The sequence below is a fragment of the Crocodylus siamensis genome, chromosome 5, assembly GCF_052110815.1.
Source record: "Crocodylus siamensis isolate JL-2025a chromosome 5, ASM5211081v1, whole genome shotgun sequence".
Taxonomy (NCBI): Eukaryota; Metazoa; Chordata; order Crocodylia; family Crocodylidae; genus Crocodylus; species Crocodylus siamensis.
The window spans coordinates 64,138,022-64,161,914 of NC_143399.1; the positions used below are offsets into that span (position 1 = coordinate 64,138,022).

At 40.4% G+C, this 23,893-nt stretch overlaps 1 protein-coding gene across 1 annotated transcript in view; it reads left to right on the forward strand.

Moving 5' to 3' along the window:
- CRB1 (crumbs cell polarity complex component 1) overlaps window positions 1-23,893 on the forward strand; it is a 200,911-nt gene extending 177,018 nt beyond the window's left edge. The window contains exon 12 of the mRNA XM_090049760.1: window positions 23,245-23,893. Within this exon, the coding sequence (XP_089905886.1) occupies window positions 23,245-23,460 (216 nt within the window). The 3' untranslated portion in view covers window positions 23,461-23,893. The remainder of the gene's footprint in view (window positions 1-23,244) is intronic.

Here is a 23,893-nt window from a genome sequence, read left to right on the forward strand (position 1 = left end):
TACTTAATTACAATAATTAATGCTGGTGGTCTCATAAATAATTTATTATTTCTCTCTTTGCATATTCATACTTATGCTGTTATTCATGGGTAATTATCGTACCAACTGAAAGACATAGACATTAGGAATATAACAACTACATCATCTTTCCTGTGTTCATTTTGCCTTCTGCTCCTCTGCCCTTCGGTCCTGTCCTATAGCATGTTGTTGGGAGACCAGGAGATGAAATTTTCTGTCCTAACAAGAGATATAATGCACTATTTTGATAAATATAGGCCTGCTCAAATTAGGGATGTTTTCAAATTCAGCCAGCTATAAAGCAGTATTTTGTACCTGTTTTTGTCCCAGGGCCCCAGTAAAATTTTACGGCTTTTCAGCTTTCATTTAGAAAGAAAAAGGAAATGTTCTAGTCTTCAAAACAGCAAAGAAATTATTCCGAGTAGTAAGAGATGCAGCACTGGAAAGCTGAGCTTGCTTTATGGATTTAGCTCTCTAGGAAATTGCTTTGATTTATGTGATATGAGCGCATGCACCTCAAGAAAGTAGGATAGAATTGAAAGAGGTGCCAAGAATTTCCTTGACTTCTACTCCTGTATTATAACACTGAATCCTGTTGATCTTAACTACTCTACCTGAATTTCTTAATCCATAAAAATGAGGATAATGCTGTTGCCAACACCAGCCATGAGTCTTCTGATCTTTGTTGGCTTTTATTCAATTCCAGAACAAGCTTTTGCTTTAAAAGTAGTATTTTTCTTGCTTTCCTCATTATAAGGAAAACTTGAAAACTTCAAACCTAAAGACCAACACACCTTCCCCCCCCCGGCCAAAAAAAATCCAGGAAGTAAAAAGAAATAATAAATAAATACATACATAAATAAAGTCCCTGATTATTATTCATTTCAAATATGCTTTTAAAGCCAGTCTCAGGATTTTGGTAGCCTGACTCATGACACTTGAATGTTTGGGGTTGGAATAATGTGATAACACTGTTTACCTCCCAACCTCATTGGGTGCAGCAAGATAAATGTAGTTAGTGTGCTGACAGCCAAATGCCAAGGACTGATTTTAAGCAAGGATTTTTTTGAGAGTAATATCTTTTATTGGACCAAGTGCATGATCAGAATAAAGTTAGACAAGGTTTTGGATGCAAGACATTCTTCTTCAGGTCATGGACACAACGTGACTCTACCACACCTGTGCTACATCCCTTACTATATTAGGAGTCCTACCGATGACTGTAATTATTTGCAAAGTAAAGTACTATCAGACGTGTAAAATTAATGCAGTCTGGCTGAGAAAGTCCTATTTTCTTATTCCATTGACTTACGTAAGTTTTACTATTTTTGTTAGCCCAGCAAAGACAAAGTGGAGGTGGGGGGGCTGGATTCTCTTCATTTTCACATCATCCATAGAACTGTAAACCACATAAGATTGCAGAACCTTTATTGTTAATGATGTGTGAGCCAGAAAGAACTCAGCTTTGTTCCTGTTCCAGGTTGAGTGTTCAGTAAGATAAAACATCTTTAGATTTGCTAACAGAGCAGTCCTGCTCTGGAAGTCATTGGAAATGTCACAATACCATTTTTACAGTCCCTTTTCAAAGCAGAACAGCCTTTTAATATCCTTTGCTATTTTTTACTAGTTGTCGTCTATACTCTCCATTTAACCAGCAATATAAAAAGGACATTGCAAGAAACAATCTTTAATATGTGTCATAAGTTAACGTGCAAAAATGTTATGATGTAAAGACAGTAAGGTTAGCTAATGTGTCATAGCAGGAAAAGACAAGAAGCACCACACAAGGCAGCATTACTGCATGCATCAGTGAGAAGCAGAAGTTGAATATTTAATGTGTGTGGTAAACATAAGCAGAAAAGGGAGTCAGGATGACATATGACAGCATAACGCCCTGTAATATAGGAATCACTTCAAGTACAGTGTTCACATACCAGATTTAATATTCAGACTAACACATTCTGTCTGTACAGCATCCTTTACACTGCACTGGCATTGTTTACCCTTTCCTCACCTTCGAACGTTTTCCCTGCCGACTCACATTTACATCACAAGGGCATTTACTCATTGCTTGCCTTATAACAGGCTTGCATTGTTTATATGCTAAATTTTATGTCATTTTCTCTTCTAATTCATGAGGGTTTAATGTGTTCTCTGTGTGCTATAGTATCTTTGCATAGAGGTTAATTTCCAAAACTTTTCTTTTTTATAACCATGGATATTTACAAAATTAAACCACACAGTGTTCCTTCCCCAACAGACATTAATCATCTGAGGGGGGTTTTTGCTTTAAAATATTAAGATGCTTTTTATTTGCTGGAAAACTTGGCAAAAAACGGACTATGACCAGCCCATAAATCTGCTCGAATTCCATAAATCACAAATGGCTTAACTGACTAAAAGTTTCAAAATGAAAGGGGGAGAAAACCTTCACCTTCAAGCTGAAAACTTGTTAAGTAGGCCTAGTTTATAATGGAAAACTTAACTCACAAATAGGTCATGATGGTTGCAGTTTCAAGGATAGCATGTCTGTCTCATTCATTAAAACTGAGGACCTGATTCTGCAATGAGCTGTGTGTGGGTGGAACACAGATGAAGCTAATGGGATTCAATGGAAGCGCATACTGGGCTAAATGAAGGTTTGAAGCCTCATGTTTCCTGTCCTAAGCAACACTCTTTCCCATCATTGCCAGAAATTCAAATAGCTTTCCATGTGTTATATATTTATAGTGAAGGTCAGATAGAAGTCAAAGGACAGACTGATTGTGTAACTGCTGGAGCATAAGAACTTTTTATTTGAAAGCTGAGCTCTTGTGATCCAGTCCCTTATTCAGATTTGGAACCGGGAGTGTTGCATAGCTATTTTTAAAATCTGGCTTATAAACTTTTGGGCCCTGAATCAGCAAAATATGTAAGTACTTGCTTGAATCTCATTTGAGTCAGTAAAATTTTAGCACATGTTTCCGTGGTTTCCTGAACTGGTGTCCTAATGCAGACTTCCATATTCTTTCACTAAAAAGCATATTTGGGTACCATAGTCCATCAGATATTACTTGAAGTGTAATGAATAACTCAGGTGAAATAACATTTGTACCTTAAGAAATGCATAAAGAAATGCAGACTTATATCCACTATCTTCAAGGTCCATGAAATCACAACTGCTCAGGTTAAAATTGGTCTATGCATCATTTGCTGAACTGTGATTGTATTGTGCACTTCCAGTCTGTGCATTCATAGAATAGTTTCAGTTTTTGTTACGAAATTTCACTCCTAATAACTTCTGAAAAATTGTGCAGGCTTTATTGAGCCTGCAGCATAAATTTTCCACTAACGGAAGCAATGAAAAAAAATCTCTTTTGTTGCTGATATGAAAGATGTTTTGGTCTGAGTTGATCAGGGGTTATGCTTTCGTACATAGCAGTACTTAATAAAAGAGATATAGAGCTGTTTACATAAATACTTGGTTCTTTGAATTGCACTTTTTGTATGTTTTCTCAGCTAACAGTAGTTCTTCTTTCACTTATACTGAGGTAAATTAGCAGTACCTGCCTGGAAGTTGACGTATGACAAATTAATGTAAACCTGTTGGAAGTGGGAGGAGAATCAGCATGTATGTCCTCTAAAATACTGACATGATTATTTAATCTTAACATAAAGTGCACACTATATGCACATGCATTCAGCTCTTGGGAGACAAAATCCTAGACACATGCATACTTTATCTACCTGTGAGTACACATGCACTGGTAGTATAGGCTCCAATTCAGTTTCTACTGAAGTAAATGAACAAACTCCTATTGCCTCTAACAAACACTAGACTGAGACGCTAGCTATTAGAATTGCAGCTACTGAGCCAAGTCTCAGACACATCAGCTCACGTGAACTGCATGCTTGATTGATGATCTTCAAGGCTGGAAACCAGCAATGGAAACTTACTGCATTTATACAGTTGCCCACTTCTGAACTCTACTAAGGGCAGAGTCCTTTATTCTCTCCAACCGAGCTACTACAGAGGTATATGGAGCCTTTTGAAATTATACCTAAGAGTTTTCTAAAAAAAACCCCTGTGATGGCAATTTTCTTCACCAGTTAACAAATAGTCACTCAGAGAGAAAGAAAGTAACAACACAGCTTGATTTGAAAAAAATATAAAACTGGTTGGTGGTCATCAACCAGAGCTGTCAGCTATGGAGGAGAGATGGACGTATAGGTCTTCCAAGTCTGGTGCATGGTGGTGGGGAAAGAATAGACAGTGATAGGACTCTAGCACCATTATATCCTCTACAATGGTCAATTTGATTTGCATTGAAAAAAAGAAATTGCAGCTAAAAGTGCTTGGTGGTCTCCGACCTGATCTGCTCTCCCACACTTACATGTAGAGAAAGCACAGGTCTCCTCTTCTCCCTGTACCACATGTAGCAACTCAACTATTACAATTTTTGCTTTCTAAAGGTCTGCATGTCTTCATTTCTAAAGCATCTTTCAGCAAAGGCAGCTGCTATTTTGTGAAGCAGAGCTGATGCTGCTTGTTAGAACAGAGACTCTGTACTCTCTCATGGACACTTTCTTTCTCATTTTATAGCTTCCCTACATCCAACATAAAAGATTTCTCAAACAACAATTGTAAGATTGCTCTTCATATATCCAAAAATATAACATGTTCCCACACTGGGTTCAAACTTAGCAATATACGTTGGCCTGTTTCACAACAGTTGGGAGTTAAACCCATTATATTAGTTTGAGGATTTTGTCTCCTATGCATGATGTCCCTGGAAAGCCTTGGCAACATGGGAGAAGATCTTTGAAGAATTCAGAACAGATGCAGTTCCCAGAGATGATCTGTGATACAGCCAGAAGATTACATATGACATTGCATGACAGTATGAGTAAGTAGGCATCTGCAGGAATTCCTGGGGTACCCAGATGAGATAAGAGAAGTAAAGGGACTCCACAGATGCAGTCAAGGATTCTGAAGGTTAACTGGAACTGTAGAAATCAAACGTGTCATAACAATATTGAACATGTGCAGTGTATCTGATCTCATTAAGGGTGGCCTCATCACTCAGAAATAGCTTTAATTTGGAGTGACAAAAATGTCAGAGTGACCCCAGAGTCCTAAGCCTCTCCCCGCTGTTTTGCAATGAGCCTTCAGGGAGTAAACTAGATTTTGGTAACTGCTTACACCTAGCAAATCACAGTCTCTTCAATCCCTAACCAGACAGCTTCCAGGGCTCCAGTAGAGGAAACCCTGGAAACTAACAGGGTGTTGACTCACAGTTTGAAAAATATTAGGGACCCACCATCTGGGTAGAAATGGTATGACTATGACTGTCAGCAACTCTGAAATTGCTTCTTACCACAAAACAGCCAGTAAGTTATAAACCAAAATGGGCTCGTGACATAAAATAGAATAACATGCAAGAAAAAAGGAATTGCTTTGGAGAAGTGGTCTTGAGAGTTTGGTCTGTTAGGTTTGGAGAGACAGTTACTAAGAAATAAAATCAGAAATTGCCTACAGCTTCCTTCTGACCTGAACCTCTTTCTTGGTATTCTCAGTAGTCCAGTGATTTTATAGAGCTCAAACACACTTGCTGCTATTCAAAGGTTATCCCCCACCCCCAGCTTGTCTAACCGGTGCCCCTCCTCTTCCTCCAGTCTTGTCTGACTCTATATTCTGAACATAATATCCTCACAGAGCCTCCTACTTAAAACTCACAGCTCTCAAACCTTCCTCATCTTTCCAATTCTATTCAAGGACAGAAATATTTGTATCCTTTGCATAGGTTTTCCTTTCTAGAGATCTGCTTGATGATCTGGGTGTTCATTCAATTCAATATTATATTCAAGGAAGACAGTATATACATATCCTTGAATCTGATTTCAGGTACATTTCCAATCATATTTCTTCAGCTGTTCTTCCATAAGATGAAAAATAACAATCTCTGCATGACATTTCCTTCTTCCTCCTTCATCCAACAGTGTGCATTTTTTCTTTTAAAGGCTTTTCCTGAATACAACTTTCTTGAGGTTAACACCTCCAAATGCCTCTGAACAAGGCTTCTTAACCTGATATCAGAGAAATGAAGGGCTGGAGGGGACCTCAGAAGTTCATCTAGTCCAGCTCCCTGCTCAATGCAGGATCACCCTTGTCTAAAACATCTGAGCCAAATGTCAGTCTAACCTGCTCTTGAAATTTTTCCAATCTCTCTTGTTCCAATGCTTAACCACCCCCATAGTGAAAAAGTTCTTCCCAGTCTCTAACCCAATGATATCTATCTGTCTGTCTGTCTGTCTCTCATATAATTGGCTTAAGATATTGGTTATAGCCTCACAGCCACCTCCATAAATAGATGGTCTTGAACTGAGAAAGCTCCCACCCCCATTTGAATCAGCACATTTTAAGAATGGTCAAATCCTGATGTAAATTTTGTGACCTGAGTTTCTCTTAATAAGTCTGACCCAGTGCTCTAATACAACCTATTTTTGACCTTGGGGAAGTTTTAGATGTGAATTTCATATTTTATGTCCATCTTTACTCCTCACCAAGAACCATAAAAGGGAACTTGTTTTTCCTGTTCTTTGAAAGGTAAATATTAATCTGTATACCCTGTCAACAAAAATATTATGTTAATTGCTCTGTAACAATGAGAGAGCAAAGTAAGCAGGAGGAGAGCTCGTTCAACTTTGAACCAGAGCTGTCAAGTTTATTTCAGGGACAGGAGCATGATGGAACAGGGTCTTGCCCCCAAGATCTATAGGACCAGGGAGTCACTGTGTAACAGGTTGCCCTCCCCAGTGCCATCTTCCCTGTTAATCCGTGCCTTACATGGGGTGTCCTTGCAGTCTTCTTTAAGGTTCCCGCTCTCTACTTGTCTGCCACGTCTTGATGGAAATTATTATGCTGATGTTCTTGTAAGCAGGAGACTGCCTATTGTATTTCATATGTTGAGGCCTGTCACCTCCGTGGGCCTTGACCCTCGTCTTTCTCTAGCTAGGTCTCCCCGTCTAAACCCACGAAACAGGGCTTGACTCTGAGGCTCTAGCCTTTTGGTGTCTTGGGACTTGTGACCCTCTTTTCTGCTCCAATCCAGCGAGTTCAAAGCTGGGGAATGGCCTCAAACTCGCACCATGTCAGCCAAAAAAAACCAAAATAAAATTGTACCTCAGGTGCACCAGACCACCCCAGCCTTTTAAGATCATCGTTTCTGGCACTGGGGTCAGTGCATCCCCAAATCCGGTGCCCACACGGATGCTGGGGCCTATGTACCCCAAAAAGCCATGCCCTTGCTGGTGCTGGGGTCTGAGTCCCCAAAAAGCTGTGCCTTTGCTGGGGCCAGGGTCCCCACTCTGTAGTGGGCCCCCAAATGAGGTCTCCTCCTTCCCCTGATAACCTCACCCAAACCACCAGTGTTATTCAATTAAAAAAAAATATATATGAACAGTCCTGTTCATGGGCAATAACTGCTACTCAAAAATATGATAAAAGAAGCCAACATGCCAGCTTACATTTATGCAGGGTTTATGCTTTGGCTCCCCACCGTCGGCTACGGTCTTTCTTCTGGGGTTGATGCCATCCGGGGTTCTTCATAGTTATCCTCCTCCAGCCTTTGGACTGCTCACCAAGGCCTCACCGTGGAGCTCAGGGATGCACTCCTTCCCCTTTGGTGGCTGGCCTCTACTGCCGCTCTGCCCAGGGATTTTATAGTCCTGGCCTGCCCCTTCTGGTCAGCTGACTAGCTGACCAGGCTCAGCATTTAATCCCCTCCTTACTGGCACTCTGTTCCCAGAAAGTTCTGGCTTTCAGGGGGCCAACCTGTCTTCTGGTGACAGGGCTAGGGTTCCCTGTTACACACTGCCAAATGACATAAACACCTCAGTTACAAGCTTGTAAGGAGTTGGTCAAATCAGTCAAAGGTAAGGTTCCTTTTATCCCACCCTGTATTTATTCCTAACAAAAGCCACACAGTGAGGTAAAGATGGCTATTGAGTTCTAACACAGACTACATGCTAAGGCACCCACCCACTAACATGCAGCATACAAGTGGGCTGCTTCACCCACATAGAGGCACCTTGGACCTTAAATGCTGGAAGCTGCAAGTGAGAGAAGAACAATGGATATAACTCTGGTCATACCCAGTTCACTCTCCCTTTCAGCATCTGCTCTCTGCCACAGGATACTGAGCAAGGTGGATCTATGGTTTGACCTAGTAAATGGCAGTTAATCTGGTGCTCCTCACATATCCACCTAGCCCCGCCACATGCTACACATATCATTACTTGGTTTTAAGTATGCACAGCAAGAGGAGTAGCACTGCAGTTATCTCCATTACAGATGCACACCAGCAATATGCTCTTTCAGTTCAGTCAGATGTCTTCCTTTGAGTATCTGCTTAGATCACTGGTGGGTCTCCCAACTTCCACTCCTTTCTTTTTCACAACTGTATTAAGAGAAGATGCATCTGCTTAAGAATCCAGATGTTTGCAAAAGTACTCAAACTCTCCAGGAAGGATCCCAAGATCAAATAGTACATAGAGAGGGAAAACCTCTGGAACTTAAGGTAGCCAACACAAAAAGTGGCAGCCAGGATACAAAGTGTGGTGGAACCTTGTTTGTTCCCAAAGTAATAGTGGGCAGAAGGATTCACTTTCAGGTAAATTCAGCTTTTCCCAAATATTTCCTCCATGCCCCAAACCCAGGAAGTCTGAACAAGTGGGTTCACCTTCAAATGATAACCTGGGGTTAACATAGCAACTGGGAACAGACAAGCAGAATTCAAGGGTGGATAACCTATGGCATGTGGGCCACAAGGAGCACAAACAGCATGTGTGTGGGGCACACAGCAGATCGGGGGGGGACAGGCAGCACAGAAGCAGATAGAGAAGGGAACAGAAAGCAGAGCGGCAGATCCGATAAAAGGAGGATTCAGGGGTGGAACTCAGGGCACTCCCTTTTATGGCACACTCCAAAACGTTTGGCTCCCACTGATCTAGAGCATATTCTAAGATTATAGTGGCATTAAGTTTGAGAATAGGAGAAATTTATTGGTAAAATACATAACAGATTTGTTGTTTAATTTATTGTTAAATATATATTACATTTATTGTTTACTGTAAAATACATTACATTCTGGTGTCATGGCAAAAAATGACCAATAATCCTACAGAAAATCCTTCAGATGTAGTCAGTCTATGAGACTTTGGTGAGTTGTAATTGTATAGGGAGGGTGAAGAGTCTTTGATCATGCATATAATACAAAATAATCATGTAAGGCACCCTCAGAAACACTGAGCTGCTCTGCCTAGGTTACCTCTTGAACTGCAAGCTGGGAAAGCTATCTTTGCATGTTGCTGGAGACAGACTGAGGTGTGGCAGTCTTTAATTTTGAGTCGACTCGCTTAACTCAAGAGTCAGTCCATCTCTGTGGATCACAAAGAGAGCTTCGGTAATTACTAGAACTCTCTTAAAGCATGCATCAGTGGTTCTCAACCAGGATGCCACCGCACCCTGGGGTGCCTGGAGATCTTTTCAAGGGTGTCACAGTGCCACTCAATGTTAACATCTATTAGATCTGCAAATATGACTCACGAGATAAAGTCAGAGCTTTCAGCTAGAAATACATAGTGTTAGAAACTTTCTGACCTGTTGTGGTCTTTACAAGCTCTTTGCAACAAAATAACAGCTCTATTAGTTTTCCACACACGAAAAAAGAAGTACAACTAAGAGCTGGCATTTTCCAAGAGATGTCTTGAGTATATCAAGGGGTGCCTTCAATCTAAAAAGGCTGAGAACCACTGGCACACAATGATGTTGCATTTTTGTCCCCAAACCTACTTGGTTTGCTGTCCACACCAATGGATCAGAATACAAAATATTTTAAATGTTAAAATACTGCAATAGTAAGGGAAAGTAGGGACTGAAAAAGTGGATCCTAAAGGTGCTGTAAAATCAGTTCTCATTGACTTGAAAATAATTTCTCTTTGAATTGACGATGTAAACTATTGAGCACTTGATTACAAGTACATTTGGCTTAATTCACAGTTAATGCAGGTGAATCTTTTTGACCAAAATCTCTGCATTATCTCAACAGCCTGCATCTTTTCACAGCTGTTAGCTGATGCTAAATTAAGTCCAACTCCAGACCCTGAAATTTTACTGTAATTATTTTCAGTAACCTCGGTAACTGATTTTACATCATTAAATTTTGAGCATGAATTTGGCTCACATTTTAATTCAGCAGATTTGAAATGACAATTAATTTTATTCATACAACTTTTTAACACATTAAATTTTAACTTCAGTGCAGAGAGGAATGCATTCATTAAGTCAAGCACTGGAATGCTTACGGTGGAATTTACTGACAGGCATCATAGTACAGCAGTGAATTCTCAGTCTCCCAGATATATGAAGGCCCTAGTTATCTGAATGCTCTAGACAGTCAGATATGTCTGTCTAGATATATGAAATTTGCATTAAAAGGCTGTGAAGCCTTTATTTTTTATTTAATTCCCCAATGATTTCAGATGGTCAGCAGTAGCAGGAAGAAGTCTTTTGTTTATATTTGTACACAGCAAATTCTCTTTCCATGAAACAAAAACACTAAGAGACTTCAAATCTCCAGGATATGTAGATACTATAGCTACTGGCACCTGCCATACTCCTACTGAGAGGGAGATTGAAAGCACCCACACTTAGACTTAAAAGAATTAAGCCTTTATTGGTTCACGGTAATTACTGATAATGAGATGGAGGACAACAGGTCATTTCAATAACTTAGAATATTTTAGCGCAAAACAAGGCCCTTGGGGTTGTATTTAGCACTCTACACTCAGGCAATATTCCCACTGATTGTTGACTGGTCCCTCAGGCTCTAGGACAGGAGAGAAAAGACTGTGTAAAGCATCTTAAACTGTATTTATGTTTGGCAAAATCATTGGCTGGCCAGTGCACAACAAAGCATGTCCTATTAGTAAAAAATAAATGTGAGTCTGATCCATGTGTGCAGTGGAAGCTTTGTCTGAGTTCAGGCTGTAACCAATGCCCATGTGCAGCTAACTTCTTGCTCCTGTAAGTGCAATGTCCTTACAATTAAACAATATAGAAGCTTGCCCTTTCTCTCCAGCAAAAGACCTCATATATAGTTCAGGTATCCAATTACTACAAACAGTATTGCTGTGATTCTCTTTGAGCACTCTTGCCTTGGCAAGGATGACGAACTACACATGGTTTCCTCTCTGTTACAAATAATAACTAGACCTGTTTTTATCTTCATTTAACAGTTCTACTATGGCAGCAACTACAGACCTCAAAAGCAGGTCTTCCCCCTTAATAGTTGCAGATGTACACACATAGGGGAATTACAGATCCTATCCCAAAGAACTTCCTGTTTAAAAGACAAGACATGGACTCAAGTCATACCGGATTAATTGTTCTTAATTCTTTTTATCAATGAAATAAATATTTCACAAGAGCACTTTCATGTTCCTACCTTGTAGCCAGGGATATAGGTTTTAGCCATGTTAATCTAAAAGCAAAAATCTTATGGCAGAGGCAATATCTTTTATTAGAAAGCTTGCAAATAAATACTTTTTTTGCAACTATCTATTTGTTCTAATAAAAGATATCGCCTCTACCACAAGATTTCTGATTGCTTTTCCCTTGTAGCCAAACACTGGATGCTAAGATGTGATTGCTGGGAACTGTAAGTCGTTTAGGGAGGCAGTGCACTACATAGATTCAGGAGATAATTGGGCAACCTTGGGGAGCTCACTTCCCTTTGCTGTGCCTCAGTTTTCCCTCCTATACAAAGGAGATTAATGATAGTGACCTTTGTAAGACACACACTGAGATCTATTGATGAAAAGGACTACATTAGAGCAAGTTTGTTACTACTACTTACAACAGGGGAAAGATACATAACTTTTTTTTTCAGAGAACACTGGTAATATCTAAAAACAACCAACATTAACAAATAATGGTGTTTCAGAACCAGTTTCCACCAGTAAGTAAAGATATATATTAGTCTGACTCAGAACAGAACAAAGCTCTTTCTGCTTCAAGGAGCCTCTATTTCCACTGAAACCATTTAGTTAAGATCAAATTTAGGATCACACTTATATTTAACACACCTTCTATTGAGGGACCAGACTATTTTCTCCTCTTACAAAAATGGACTCAGTTACTTTAACCACAATGATTTTGGGGAGGTTCTGATATTTGTCCTGAAGCCTAAGTCACAAAGGAAACTATTGAGAAGGTTGCTATTACATCCCAGTGGCTCAGAGCCAGTGTATTAGAGTACAACATGTGGGCAACTACAGTCACTTGTAATTTGTAGTTAAAGAAAATGTCTGCAGAATTCCTTCCTCGCCTCGCATTAGAACACATTAGGAACACCCCAAAAGGCATTTGCCTTTATCTCAACAGCTACCAAAACAAAAAACAAAAAACTCATCTACAGCTCACATTTGAATAGAAAACCATCTAATGCTGCCATTTGAGGGCATAATGATGTTACACATGGATGCAGCATGTGACAGCTGAACATGTTCAGATTTTGATACAAAGAAATATGGGATCAGAGTTAAGGTTTTGTGATAAAGAGAAACATCACATCTTACCATTAGCCCCAAAGATGTCTCCCAAAACCCCAGTACTGGTAAGTCAAGCATTTGAATGAAGATGCACACTGTAGCTGAGGGCTTCCATTTTATCAAGACAGAACAGGAATATGCATTCTGATGCTGAATTTGACTAATAATTTGAAATATTTATTTTGAAGTTTCCATCAAAGCTTATATTTGATCATGTTAATTCTCCCTGATCAAAACTGCATTAAAAATGCCTAACAGGATAACAATAGACACAAATTTGTCAAACTAGAACTATAATTAGCTGAATTCCTGAGCTAAGAAAACCTACTATATTTGTATATAGCATGATAAGGCAAGGAATACACAGCCAGTAAAGGTCTATATTATCCAATTACTATTTACGTTTGGAAGCAATAGATGGCTGCAATTTAAGTGCTGCACCAATCAAGGATAGCTGTTGACTTGATACCTTGTTGTATGAAAGTGTGAAACAGTAAAATAGCTATTTTCTTGCTACTTGACTGCATCAGCTTAATGGCAGGTAGTAGCACATGGTTGTTTTGCAGAAGCTTAGCAACAAATGAGGGAGAAGAGTTCCCTTGAATACTGTTTGCATAGTAGGCAAATTGGATGGTATAACACACAACTAGGAATCATGACTCTGGGTAGGTCTACATGCAGTACTATGTAGAGATGTCATGCTAGCAGCAAACGAGCTGGTATGTGTACACAGCACAGTGCCGTAGCAAAGAAGGGGGCAGGGCAGTGAGCAGGGTGACCACCCCAGGCACCAAAGCGAATGGGATGCAGGACAGAGCTGCAAGAAGCAACTCATTGTGGGGGGGGGGGGCGCAGCTCCTGCCGCTGCGTGCACTCCTGGGCAAGTATGGAGGGGCACGTGCCCCCTGGAACTGTGCACAGGGTGAGGGCAGGCTGCCACTGCGGGCTTTGCCCCAGGCACCAAACTTCTTTGCCACGGCTCTGCTGGCACAGCACAGTGCAGCACCATACTAAAATACATGCTTGGGTCCTGAAGCAGTATTGCTTATGTGTACAATACTGCTTCTGCTTCCAGAACTAACTCGATGGCATTGCATCATATGGACACCCCCTCTGTTTTTTGTCCAGGCTGCTACTAACTGTCATGTATTGTACAAATGACTTACCCTTTCAGTATCATTTCCAGATCTTTCCACAATTGTTGGGATGCTTAATTAATTGCAAAGAACAGACACACAAAAATGTACTCTGTACCTGCCAAGCATTAATTGCTGTCATTGCATAAATAATATTATACATAATTATAGTATACATAATAATATTATACACCAGATATGTGTAACTGGCACATTCTGATCAAACAGAGAGTAATGAAGTGCAGTAGCTTTGGACCAGCTTGTTTGGCAGATTATAACTGCCCCTTGTGCAGGGACTCAGAGGGAAAAAGATGAAGACGACTACCCCATTCTATGTGGTCTATATAAGGACCAACCATGAAAACCATTTAATAATGTCCTCTGTGAAACTCATGCAGCTTTCTTAGGTCTACAAGAATTAATGGACACCCAGTAGGGGAGGATGAAGTACTAAGTATTGGGCACCTGATTCAAGTTTCATATCGGCTAGTTTGGTGCTTGCAGTGAAATTGCTCCTGATTTATACAGATACAGAGGAGATTAACACTACTGTTTATTCCAGATGAAGGAAATGCATGCAAGGTTTGGAATAATTCAGCAGCCTTCCTGTCACTCAAACTGGTAATCTTATTCCCAAACACTGTTTTTTTCTCCTGCCCCACTTACCTATGTTTAAATCTCACCAGTTCTTCCTATGTAACATTTCAATCAGATTTTGATGGCCCTACATCTTAAATGTAAACCTTCTTTTTTCCTCACTCTGTGGCTGGCCCACAGTCATGTCACTGCTCTACAAAAAGCAGCTTTGAAGATCACTACCTTCACTCAACTCTTGCTTCTGCTGTTTCCGAGTACCTAGTTCAAGCACCTTGTGCTTTTGCATCTGTCACTCCCTGCTTCTCTGCACTGGGATTTTATCCTCCTGATCCTGCCTCCTGCGCTCACCACTCCACCAGCAATGCCAGCATCAGCTCCACATTCATTCATTTCCATTGGAATGGCCTTGTACATTGCCTTTATGTGTGCAAATGCAGCTCCTTGCTCAAGATCTACTTCTACCACAGTACCTCTATGTTAACTAAAATTAACCAATTAATGGTAGGGTAGGGCAACATGAGAGAGGTATCATAAGCAAGAATAATACAGAATACATTATCCAGCCCCCTTTTCCAAGTTGCCTTTTGAGGCTTTCTGCCTTCCATGGGATATGTTCATGTGGATTTTACCTTCAGGGCTGAGAGCCTATTTAATGTTTTGTATTGTGGATGCTACCGTAACGTGCCAAAACTTTTTCCAGACTGGAATGGAACACCAATCCTCAGAGGCTGGCACATTCGCTAGCTAACACGCTGTTTCTTATTGTTTGCCTGGTCTCAGATTTAGCAGTGTTGGGCCAAATTCCTGCTAAGTGCAATTTCATTTACTGCAGTGAGTTTATACCAGGGATGTATTTCTCCTCTCGTGTTTTTAAACTTCAGCAGATGGTTAAGTTTTACACCAGAGGCTGTCAGTAGAATTTTAAAAGGCATCTCCTAACAACATGGTGAAGCTGTAAATTTAATCGGAGCTGCACCAACAGAATGCTCCCAAAAAAAAAAAAACTTGACCACATTTACATTAGCCCTGGTAGTTGCTGCAGAAATATCAGGGAGTATTTTAAAAGCCCACCACAAAACTAGGATTTTTCCTCCTGCAGTGGCCAACTGAGCCAGGCGTCCACTGAGAACAAAATTAAGTGGTGGTTGAAGAAAAGAGGCACCTCAGACTCAGTCCTGACCACGTGCACCTGTGAAGCATTTAACCATGTTCTTAATGGACTGCTCATTTGCTTAGAGTTAAGCACATCCCTGAGGTTTTTGTTGGATCTAACCTGAGTGCTGAGCACTTTATGGAACTGGGTCTGCAGTGAAATGCAATGACCTTAAAAAATAGATCACTCTTTCAGTGTCACTTCCTAAAACAAACACCCCAAATGTACTGAATGCAATTTGATACTATTACTAGATCACATCCATTTAGCAACTGATGTCTTACAATTAACAGAACACAAACCAGATATTCATATTACTGAAAATGTAATTTAGATTGATTCTACCTTATAAAAAATCTTTGTCCATTCAGAGTCCACCACTGAGTTCAGAACATTTAGATCTCCACGATTAATGAAACAATGTTAGCTGAACTGAATTCCGCTGGAACCAAAATTTTAGGGACTGTAGCTTGTATCTGAAATGCTTTAAGAAAAGCTGGAGAGACTATCCATTAAGACAATGCTGATGGAAAGAAAAAAATGAAACACCAGATTAAGAAAAATCAGGGCTTAAGTGACAGCCTGAAGGAATTAGACAAATGCTTACTACATCTGTGAATTAAAGAAAGTTTGTCACCTCTAGAGGTTGGTGCAAAATTTGCCTAGGGCAGACATGAACCTCTTAGATTCAGCTGAGTCCATAGTGTTTTTTCTTGATTGAAAATCCAGCATTCAGGACTACATAACTCTCAGGATTTGCTGACTAGAATTTAGCACTGGCACAACAGCTAGTCGTACCAACAGCTAGTCGTACCAACGGTTTTACTAGCTTATTCTAGACAGAGCAAACAGTGATCATTTGTGAATGTAAAGAAGTCACACACACACAAAAAAATAGAAAATGGAAATAGGCCTTCATACGTTGCTAATTTAATATAGCTGTATTGGGAGAAAGTAAAGATATGGATTTATTGCTATTTTAGTGCTGTTGAACATAAACTGTAGTCTCATATGCCACAAACCAAGGGTTATCTCTCTGTACTGCATTTGTGTACAAGTCTCTGGATTTCTTACTGAACTAGTGGGATTCTCATTTGAATCCAGCCTCAGACAGAATAACTTTCTGATAAGACGGTCATAAATCCTCAGTGAAATAAACTCAGTATGTCTATGAGCTTTTTGATCAATTTTATGGCTTTTTCTTTTGCTGGTCAAATTATCCCTATCTCCCCCCAACCCTTTAAAGTAATTTTGACATGGATTAAACTACTCAAGCCAATAGTCCCTCATTACTTTAGCAAATGGTTTTGATTTTTAGGCAGTAAATCTGATGGCATGAACTGGATTTGCTCACTAGGAATGAAGTGATAACCTGACCAATAGTGTTAGGAATCAAAGTTGCTCAGAGCTGGGAACTTAAACAGCTACAGTTCTGGTGCACATAAGCAGTGCTACACTCTTAAGGAAGTACTGCAAATGGCAGATGAGGGCATGTTCCTAAATTCTGCAGTCTCTTTAATTTAAAATTCCTATTGTTCTTTTTTCCCTCCTAGATAGACCCCAAAGTATGGCTGTTTTCTCTTGGGTGCTGGAGCGGAAAGAAACTCATCTCCAATGCCTGATGCAGAAGGCCTCCAAAACACTTTTGCTTTTAAAGTACCTCTGATTCCAGAAGTACTGCAGACCCTAACAGAGACATTTTCTTGGGGCATGTAACAAACAGAAGTTAAAAGTTAAAGGACTTGATTCCCTCCTTCTTTGTAAAAGAAGCTAATCTTCAATGCTTCAGTATGGCATCTGAGCATCTCCCAGTGTCACCCTTGTGTTAGTAATGGTCACTGCAGAAGCCAAGATTTCCCAATTATACCACACATTAGGAGCTCAGATGCCACGTTTCACTTCTATAAATTGTTATCATGTACACCTTCATAGTACTAATTTACGTGAGTCATTATAGTATTAATTTACATGAGTTAAATTATCTCTGTAATCTGCACATACACTAATGTACTTATGAAAAGCACTGTGCTTAGATTAGGGAAGAAATTTTGTAACTGTACGACATATTTTAGCAAATACTGGATTCTGAAAATCAGTCGCTGTGTATAATGTGATGTGCTGCTGTGATGACAAGGTGTCTCTAAGAATAATTTCTACAACATGCTGCTGTAGTTATTTGTTTGTGTTGAAACACAGTAAACTCTACCATGCATCCTCCTGTAGTTTTTAGGATGATTTCCCCTCTGCTTTTAGAGCTCTAGGGAAAGCAATACTGCTCATGTTGGATTCCCCTGCAGGCTTGTGGTACACTAATAAAGCCTATTGCATACTGACAGCATTGCAAAACTGAAAAAGGGTTACTAGTGTTGATCCGTGCAATTGACGTTTAGGTAGTAAAATATACAAGGAGACGTTAACTGTATATTAGTGTACATTACACCCTGTGCCTTGAGACTTCAGGAGTCTTGGCAACATGGATGCTGTCATAAGTATCATAGATCATACTGATCACAACTTACATTCATGTGTAAGCATTTACTTACATAAGTAGCATCAGTGGAGTCAGGTGGACTAGCGACACTAGAACAAGGGAGGCATTCATTATCTGGCTCCATGCATTGCAAAAGGTTGTAGCCACAGACAGAACAAGATCAGTAAGACAAAGGCGTTGCCTTCGTCTGAATTTCACACTGTTATACCCAATCCCTGCTATTATTCAAATATTCATGTATTGTGCGGTTATTAACTTACGCCACCTTTTCACAAGTTTACTATCAGGTCTACTGTGTTTCTGATACTTCTCAGTGCCTCATCTTTCCTGGGACCACAGATTATTTTTTCACATATTTCCCAGTTCTGTCATCAGTATCAAATATTATGACAAGCAGATCCTGATGCCTATGACAGAGTTTTTTAAAAATCTTTTTGGATTCCATTTTTTTTTCCCTTTTGGATTGAAGCCAATTCATTTTCCATCTTCCATATTAAATTAACTTTTGAGCAATCAATTAGTGAAAAAAACAGTTGATTTTGATGGGACCAGATTGCAGAACCTTCTGGCAACTCTGTATTAGTTCACTGCTACTGCTAATAGGGCTCCTCGCACTGTAAACCTTAGTATTGATATGAGCTGACAGAGCAGGATAGCCCATGACTAATAGTTTTTATAGCTCAATAGGGCCCAGCCAACTGGATAGAGGAAGGGCAGATTTCTTTAATATTAGAAAATTGGAGTGAACAGAAAAATACATTTGGTGTAGAAGTATCTTTATGGCAGAAAATGGTTCCCTAGATCCTAATCAGAGATTTAACAATTTGACAGACTAGAATTGTGAGACAAGTTTTGACCAATTCCAGAAACTAGTGCAGTTCCAGCAGCTTCCTCTACATGAGTTACTATATAGTATTTGCTGTTACAGTAGGCTGGCCAGATACTGAAAGTTAAAAATGAATAGCTATTGCAGATTAAGGGGAATACATTCTATACCAATCTATAGAATATGAATGCAGTTAAATCATTCTGACTTTTAATCCAACATATTTGCATTTTTTCTATTTTGTGTAAAATAAAAAAAAATACTGTAATAGAGCATGACCTTAGAAAGTGCTGTTGGTTCAACTGTCTTCACAGGTCTATATATATGACATAGTGTATCTGAACAGGAAAACACCAGATGGATTAATAGATTAATCAGTGTAGGGACACAGCTAGGAGGCTGGGGCACAGGGTCAGGGGTGATTTCCTATGGCCTCCATAATCATAATTGCAATCCCATGGCTGCTGGCAGCAGCTGCTTTTTGCTTTGCTCCTTCCTGCCCAAGTTGGTGCCCAAGGCAGTTGCCCCACTTACACCATCCTAGTTGCACCACTGAGTAGATTCATGGGCTGTGTTCAGACATGAGTGCCATGTACCACACATTCAGCTGTTCTCTGCACTGCAAGGAAGCAGCATTGGGGGGGGGGGGTTGACCCCTGGACATTCAGGAGTCAAAAAAACCCACACAAACAAAAAAGAAGAGCAGTGCACATGGGGACAGTGTGTGCCACTCAAAACTGGAGCCTGGCTGGCCAGAGCCACAGTCTGGCTGCCAGCCAGGCTCCAAGCAGTGGGACTGCCACTGCTGCAGCCCCAGGAGGCCTCCAGGACCTCAGGTAAGGCTGCCAGGGTCAGCCCAGTGCTGCCCCCCCCCCCCACGCCACCCGGGGTAACCTGCTGTGCACTAGAGGGCATGTGGCACAGACGTTCCGTGGGGACAACTAATAGTAGCAAAAGGTGTGCCGCTGCTAGCTGTCCCCGGGGAAACAAATGTCTATGCTCATGTGGACATGGTCATGGAGTTTACAGACAGAACAGACTATTGAATCATCTAGTTCAGGGGCAGGCAACTATTTCAGGTGGAGGGCCGCTTACCAAATTTTGGGTAAGCAAGGGGAGCCCTGTCCTTTGACAGGTGCCTCCGCCCCCTGGTCACTATCTTGTGACCAAACGTCCTGCCCTTAACCCCTGACCACTGCCACCAGAAGTCCCTCCCCTTGCCCTGAGAAGTATTCCTTTCAGCAAGAGGTTTTGCCATCTTGAAACCAGAAAAAGACCAAATTATGCTCTAAAAAGCAAACATCTACAACATTCATTCATTTGATCTCAAGAAATATTTTTGCCCTGATTTACATGCGTTTGTGTAGTGTACATAGAAGTGATTGCACAATAGCTTAAAATAAAGTCTAACTCTCATATATTGTGGGGGAAATGGGGGTGGGTATAGGTTTGTGGGGGCCTGTGGGTGTGCGAGTATGTGGGGTATAGGGGAGGGTGTGTGTGTTAGGGAGGACAGGTGTAGGGGGTGTGGGAAAATGTGGGTAGGTGTGTGTGTGGCTATGTGGAGTATGGGTGGGTATGGGGTGATGTGTGTAGGGGAAGGTTGGCTGGGGTGTGTGAGGGGGTGTGGGTGTGGTGGTCTGTGTGTATGGCAGTGTGAGGACTCACCCTATGAACACACACACACTTTTTTCCTCCCTCCCTGCATGCGTGTGCATACACACACACCCCTCCTGCTCCTGGCCCTAGGGTACCAGTGTGGGCCCCGTGCTCCGTCAATACAGCCAGGAGTCATATGGTGCTGGAGCAGTGTACCAGCAGGAAAGCAGGGAAATGGCTGGAGGTGGGGCAGGGCTGGGCTGCTGGGAGGGGAGGGTGAGCTGCTGCTGGACAGCAAGGGGCAGGGGGGCTGGTGTTTACCTCTGCGGCAGTGGCACCCCCCCCAATGGCACCCGCCCACAGGCACCCAGCTCTGTTGGTCCGAGGGGGCAGGGAAGGACCAGGTCTCTACACAGTTCATGCAGGAAGGCAGGTTCCAGGGGAAAAAAAAACAAGATAATTTTTTCCTTTGGTGGAGCCTGCCTTTCCGGGCTGCTACCAGGCTGCCTACATGGGCTACTTATCCAGTCCCTGAACTGCACGGAGCTTGGTGCTTCGCTCTGCAGCTGTAGGGAAACAAACTCCTCAGAGGTATTTTAATTTGCTGCTCCCCTAAGTCATTTAAGGCACGTTATTCCGCTGAATGTGCTATAATGGCTGGAATTAATGCACAATACATTGCTAATGCTTGTAAACACCAACACAATTAAAGCAGTGCAAAAGCATTTAACCCGCTTTGAAGTGTTGTGCACATACGCCCCTTGTTTCGTCTATGCCCTTAAGGAGTCACTCTGCCCTGTCTTCTCCCTGACTTCAGAGTAACATGGCTAACTACCTTTCTCAAGAATACAGTAACAGGTTGGTTAGTGGCATGGGCTACCACCCAAGGGGCTAAGGATTATTATTAAGGAGAGCAATCCATTAATGATTGAGAGATTTTCAGATCCCACAATGACACGGGTGAAAGACAACATTATGGAGGTTTTGTTTTTTTTAAATCCTCCCTTGGAGTGTTTCAAGAACAGAGTCAATCGACATGTATCTGGGATAATTTAAAATGAGGAAATTATATATTGGTGCAGAGGATTAGATTAGATGAGACATAAAGTCCCTTCCATTCTGATGATTCTATTCAAAATTGGCTGATAGATTCAATTAAAAAAATCTCAAGTAGAAACAGAAAACTATATTCTTAAAATGCTGCTTGTACAGCTAATGAAATGACATCTGCATTGTAACACAATGCGATAGCCCCGCCATATCCAACATCACCTTGTCTCAGGTTCTTGAGTACAGGGTGATTTATCACCTGGAGTAAGTTATTTCTATATAGAAAAATTAATACTTTTTTAATCATGGGAGTCATATTTTAATGATCAAGGACAAAGGAAGAAAGCAAACTCAGCTGGTCAAGAGCCCCCTGAGGGGTGACCCTGAGCCAAACTTGCCTTTATTATTATAACTGGATTTTTTTTTAATCAGAAAAAGAGGATTGTCTTAATGATTTTCCTGTAGTGCTGCTGTTCTATTGCAGAAATGTTGAAGAGTATAGGTTCATGCTGCATGTATTGGGCACTTGTATGGAGTCAGAGACCTCTTAAGGTACTCCAAATTTGACTGCAGTATCCCCATGGGCAGGAATGTTAAGCAGTTCACTTAATGAGGGCAGTAAATATTCTGTATAAAACTGTATCTAACTGCAGAAATGAGTTCTGACCTGTTGTTTTCTCTTTTTAAACATTTTGGATATGAAAGTTCAGCCTCAAGCACATATTCATCTATAACAGTTCAACTGTCACTTTTAATATCAGTCAAAAGATGATATAAAATCTGCCTGGAAGACCAATACCTTCTAGGGTCATACTGTCCATAGTGTCCACTTTTCTATCTGTCCGTATCATTTCAATGGCTTTCCTTTCTGCAGAGTCTATTTGATAAAAACAATATTTGCATCTACTAACATACAATTTCATTGAACTAAACCTTGTGGCTGACAGATGTGTTTGATTGTGTCTGATGTCATTACATTTCCCATTGCCCTCTGTAAATAATGCATAAAACAATTCACTCCAAACATCCATTCTGCAATGTATTCCTCTCTGGAAAAGGGTTTTAAGGACACAGGTCAAATCTCCATTGGTAAAAAAGTAACATTTATATTTGATAGTATAGTCGAGTGAATATTACAAAACATTTTCTATGACTATTTATTATTTGATTTGCCAAATGCATTTCAGTTATGGCCATTGCCTTTTATAAGTTCATCTCCTTGAAATAGTCTAGTAAAAAAAATACTGGAAGTAACACTTGCTAAAATGGTATATTCTATAAAACTATTTACAGAAGGCAAAGTTTGAATTTATAACTACAAATGTTCCCATTAGAAACTTGATTTGCCCAGTGAAGGAAACACAAATATTCATAGGCATCCAGATAAAACAATTCAAATCTGAAGTATTAAAGATTTACAATTAACTGATTGTCAATGAGCTAGGGAGAAAAAAATATTAGTAAAATTGATTAAGTGAATAATGGCTGAATAATCGATAAGTTAGAAATAAACTCTGATATGCTCATAAATGATTTGAGCATAGAAGGAAAATTGTCAAATAAATTAGTCATTAGTAATAGATTGACTTTCCATAAAGCTAATGTTCAAAATTTGGAAGGCTGATTATTTTTTTCTCCTAGCCCAATGCTTTTTAAATCCTAAATCTTTTGTCATTTTTGAGATTCACACTCCACAATGTTTTCCCACCATGGTAGCTCCAGTGTGTGTGCATTTCCATTTTCTTAATGTCAACTATATTTATAATTATTTCAATCCTTCTAGTTGACAGCTGACTTGATCTCGAATATATTCACCTCTATTGGCTCAGTTACGCTGGTTTTGTTACTGATCCTCTTCTTGGCAGCTGTGGTTTCTGTCATAGCGGCCAACAAACGGGCAACTCAAGGGACCTACAGCCCCAGCCGGCAAGAGAAGGAGGGATCTCGGGTGGAAATGTGGAACATGGTGCAGCCGCCACCGATGGAAAGACTGATTTAGAAGGAAACAGTCCTCTGTGCTACATACTGCAACAGCTTCTGGTCAAACTGGAATATTGTAAATATATTGGAAATCATTATTCATTTTGTCTTTGAAACCAAGGAACATTCATCTGAAAGCTGCAATGACTTTTAGGCCTGTGATTTTTTTTCATTTAATCAAATAACTTTAGAGTTTTTAAATATTTGAGTAAATTGGTGCCATTTGCCACTGTTTTGGTCCAAGGACAATTTTGTTTGCACTGGAAACAGCCTTTGTAATCAGCAATAGGCCTTACAGACTGTAGTGGCTTCTAGGATAAGTGTAAGTGCCTGTCTCTCAGATGCAGTTTAAACCACAGCTTCGATTTTGGTTTTTTCCCGCTTTGAATACCTGTGAATCATTGCTGCAGAAGACAATGTGGACAAATCAAATACACCTGTACAATAAGGAC